General features: G+C 50.6%; 1 protein-coding gene across 1 annotated transcript; it reads left to right on the forward strand.

Annotated features, from left to right (window-relative positions):
- Positions 1-992: 992 nt before the first annotated feature.
- On the forward strand, positions 993-2,979 carry Hcar2 (hydroxycarboxylic acid receptor 2). Its single transcript, NM_181476.2, has one exon. The coding sequence runs from the start codon at positions 1,075-1,077 to the stop codon at positions 2,155-2,157; it is 1,083 nt and encodes a 360-aa protein (NP_852141.1). The 5' UTR covers positions 993-1,074; the 3' UTR covers positions 2,158-2,979.
- Positions 2,980-3,524: the final 545 nt, after the last annotated feature.

Below are 3,524 nucleotides of genomic sequence, written 5' to 3' on the forward strand. Positions count from 1 at the left end.
AAGGCAGAGCTCAATACCCTTTCGGGACTTGAAAGCCAGAGCTATTTCTACAAATATCACACACCCAGGCGCTGTGCTATATGTCTGCAATTGTCTGCCATCCCAGTACTCGGGAGGCAGAAGCAGGAAGATGGAGAAGCCAGCTTGGAAGACATAGCAAGATTCTGTCTGAGAGAAAGAAAGAAAAGGAAAAGAACCTGGTGCTAGAGACCTGAGCTGGAGGTTAAGAGCACACGCTGCTCCTGCAGAGGACCTGCGTTCTGCTCCCTACCCCCATATCGGGTACCTCATAACTGGCTGTAACTCCAGCTCCAGGGCCTCCAACAGCCTCTGGGGCTGCTGTCACATGTACATAGCCACACAGACATACATGCATACATATCAGTAAAAATAAAAGTAAGTTCTAGAAGGAAAAAAAGGGGGGAAGAGGGAGAGAGAGAGAGGAGAGAGAAGAGAGAGAGAAGAGAGAGAGAAGAGAGAAAGAGAGAGAGAGAGAGAGAGAGAGAGAGAGAGAGAGAGGAACTGTATACACTTTTCCAATGCGCAGTACAATTTCACTCGAACTCTTGCTGCCCCTGGAAAGCCTTGCTGTTCGTTCAGCACAGGGCATGATATTACTGCCATTGTTAATTTATTAATTGTGCAAGCCAAGCAAACGCCAGTGGATGAATTCTCCCAGGCCAACCCGCTAGCCAGTGTGCACGCATCGCATGCAGCAGCCTTCAGAAGGAATGGCCTCAGATTTTACTCACCCACCATTGACAGCCGGCTTGCCTAAACTTATCCCTTACACTTAGAAAATTCGTGGGTTCCTGTCTGCCCAGGGGACTTTTTTTTTTTTTACGACTTGTTTATGCAAACAGCAGGTTGCACAAGAGCCTCCCTAGCTTTTTTTTTTTTTTTTAAATGATTTCGTAGTTTCCTGGTAACCATTCAGTCATCTCTTTCAACACCCTGACATGACATAAAGCTCAAGGCTGAACCACACGTTCACCACACAGACACTCACTCACTCACTCGCCTTGAGCCTTCGCTAGGTGAGGCGCTCCGGGGCTGGACCGGCCAGATCTCCTCATGAGCAAGCAGAACCACTTTCTGGTGATAAACGGCAAGAACTGCTGTGTGTTCCGAGATGAAAACATCGCCAAGGTCCTGCCGCCGGTGTTGGGGCTGGAGTTTGTGTTTGGACTCCTGGGTAATGGCCTTGCCTTGTGGATCTTCTGTTTCCATCTCAAATCCTGGAAATCCAGCCGGATTTTCTTGTTCAACCTGGCCGTGGCTGACTTTCTCCTGATCATTTGCTTGCCGTTCTTGACGGACAACTATGTCCAGAACTGGGACTGGAGGTTCGGGAGCATCCCCTGCCGCGTGATGCTCTTCATGTTGGCCATGAACCGACAGGGCAGCATCATCTTCCTCACGGTGGTGGCTGTGGACAGGTACTTCAGGGTGGTCCACCCGCACCACTTCCTGAACAAGATCTCCAACCGGACGGCGGCCATCATCTCTTGCTTCCTGTGGGGCATCACCATCGGCCTGACAGTCCACCTCCTCTACACGGACATGATGACCCGAAACGGCGATGCAAACCTGTGCAGCAGTTTTAGCATCTGCTACACTTTCAGGTGGCACGATGCAATGTTCCTCTTGGAATTCTTCCTGCCCCTGGGCATCATCCTGTTCTGCTCTGGCAGGATCATTTGGAGCCTAAGGCAGAGACAGATGGACAGGCACGTCAAGATCAAGAGGGCCATCAACTTCATCATGGTGGTTGCCATTGTGTTTGTCATCTGCTTCCTGCCCAGTGTGGCCGTGAGGATCCGCATCTTCTGGCTCCTCTACAAACACAACGTGAGGAACTGTGACATCTACTCCTCTGTGGACTTGGCCTTCTTCACCACCCTTAGCTTTACCTACATGAACAGCATGCTCGACCCGGTGGTCTACTATTTCTCCAGCCCATCTTTCCCCAACTTCTTCTCCACGTGCATCAACCGTTGCCTTCGAAGGAAAACCTTGGGCGAACCAGATAATAACCGGAGCACGAGTGTGGAGCTCACGGGGGACCCCAGCACAATCAGAAGTATTCCAGGGGCATTAATGACTGACCCCAGTGAGCCAGGCAGCCCCCCTTATCTGGCTTCCACATCTCGTTAAGTCCGCTATGCCAAGAAGGGAGATCGCCACTCAGGTCTATGGCTCTCTGGAGAGACAGTTTGGCTGTCACACAGGGGTAACATCCTCAAACACGGCTTGTGCTTTCTTGGGACTTCTAGATTCCGGAGAATCGGATTGAGAGAAAACGGCATGGTGCAGTGAGCGGTTTGGTTGCAAAGTGCGGCCATAGAAATCTCAGAGAACAGAAAGCAAAGTCTCCAGACAGTGGAAACTCCTCAGCCTCCCAAGCCGACAGGGCTGAAGAAGACAGAGTCCTGCAGAGTTTGAGCCCTCGGAGCACCCAGACACACCATCCGTACCTATGGTGTTTTAGCTTCCTCCCTCAGTTCTGCTCAAAGACACGGATGGTCCTTCACCGCTAGGGCCCTACCTAGCCTGTCCGTGCACCCCAGTGGGGACAAGGAGAGCCAAGAAACTGGACAGGATCTCTCCCCAGGTGTCACTGATAAGCCAGTGGGTCACTTGTGTTCTGTGGGACTAGTTTACCTTTCAGCCGGACTTTAGCAGAAATGGAAGAGGGGAGAAGATTGGAAAGATTTGATTATTCTCGAGTCTCTCCCTCCAGTGGTGGTAAGAGGGGGGATAGCCCAGGAGGGACTGCACTCAGAGCTGGAGGGAATCGCTCTGTGAGAAATTCAGCTGAGCAGTTAAAAGGCTTTGGGGAAAACAGCGGTTTCCCTCCTCTGCCTGCTTTTCTTATTCAAAGGGATTCAACTGCGCCCACGGTTAAGGTGGGGGGCGGGCTCGTCACTTGGGTTTCTGTACTTGACAGCTACCATTTCAATAAATTTCGACAGGAGACGCGGGCTGCTGTGGCGTTTTGTCTGGGTTAGGGTTCACAGAAACCGTCTTCTTACTTAAGACCTGGGTTATGAACTGTATCCTAGCAGGGAAATCCGGGGTACCGAAGAAACACAGAAGGGTGCAGAGCCCTGTCGTGAAACACCCAAGGGGAGATGGGCACCGGTGGGGAATACATAACGTATTATGTTTGGAAGGGCCATACAGAAGAGTTTGCAATGGAGCTTTTCCCTTTACAGTTTGGTGAGCGCTGCTATAAATAGCTGTATATTAAAAAAAAAAAAAAGGAATCAGGCCAGAGTGGGCTTTTTTTTTTTTCTCCCCTCCCCTAGGAGAAGGAAGACCGGCTTCCTATGGAATGGTTTCAGTTCCCAGTCCAGAGCCAGAAAGGAGATGTACAGGGGTGCGCCTGCCAGTTGAGAAACAAGAAGTGTCTGTTATACTTTCGTTTCCAGTTTCTGTCCCTCCTAGATCCTTTGGCAAGATGAGGCTTTTTTTTTTTTCTCTTCCTCCCGAGCTGGATGCAGATTAAGAATCCCGATCCT

The sequence above is a fragment of the Rattus norvegicus genome, chromosome 12 (assembly GCF_021556685.1).
Source record: "Rattus norvegicus strain SHRSP/BbbUtx chromosome 12, alternate assembly SHRSP_T2T, whole genome shotgun sequence".
NCBI lineage: Eukaryota > Metazoa > Chordata > Mammalia > Rodentia > Muridae > Rattus > Rattus norvegicus.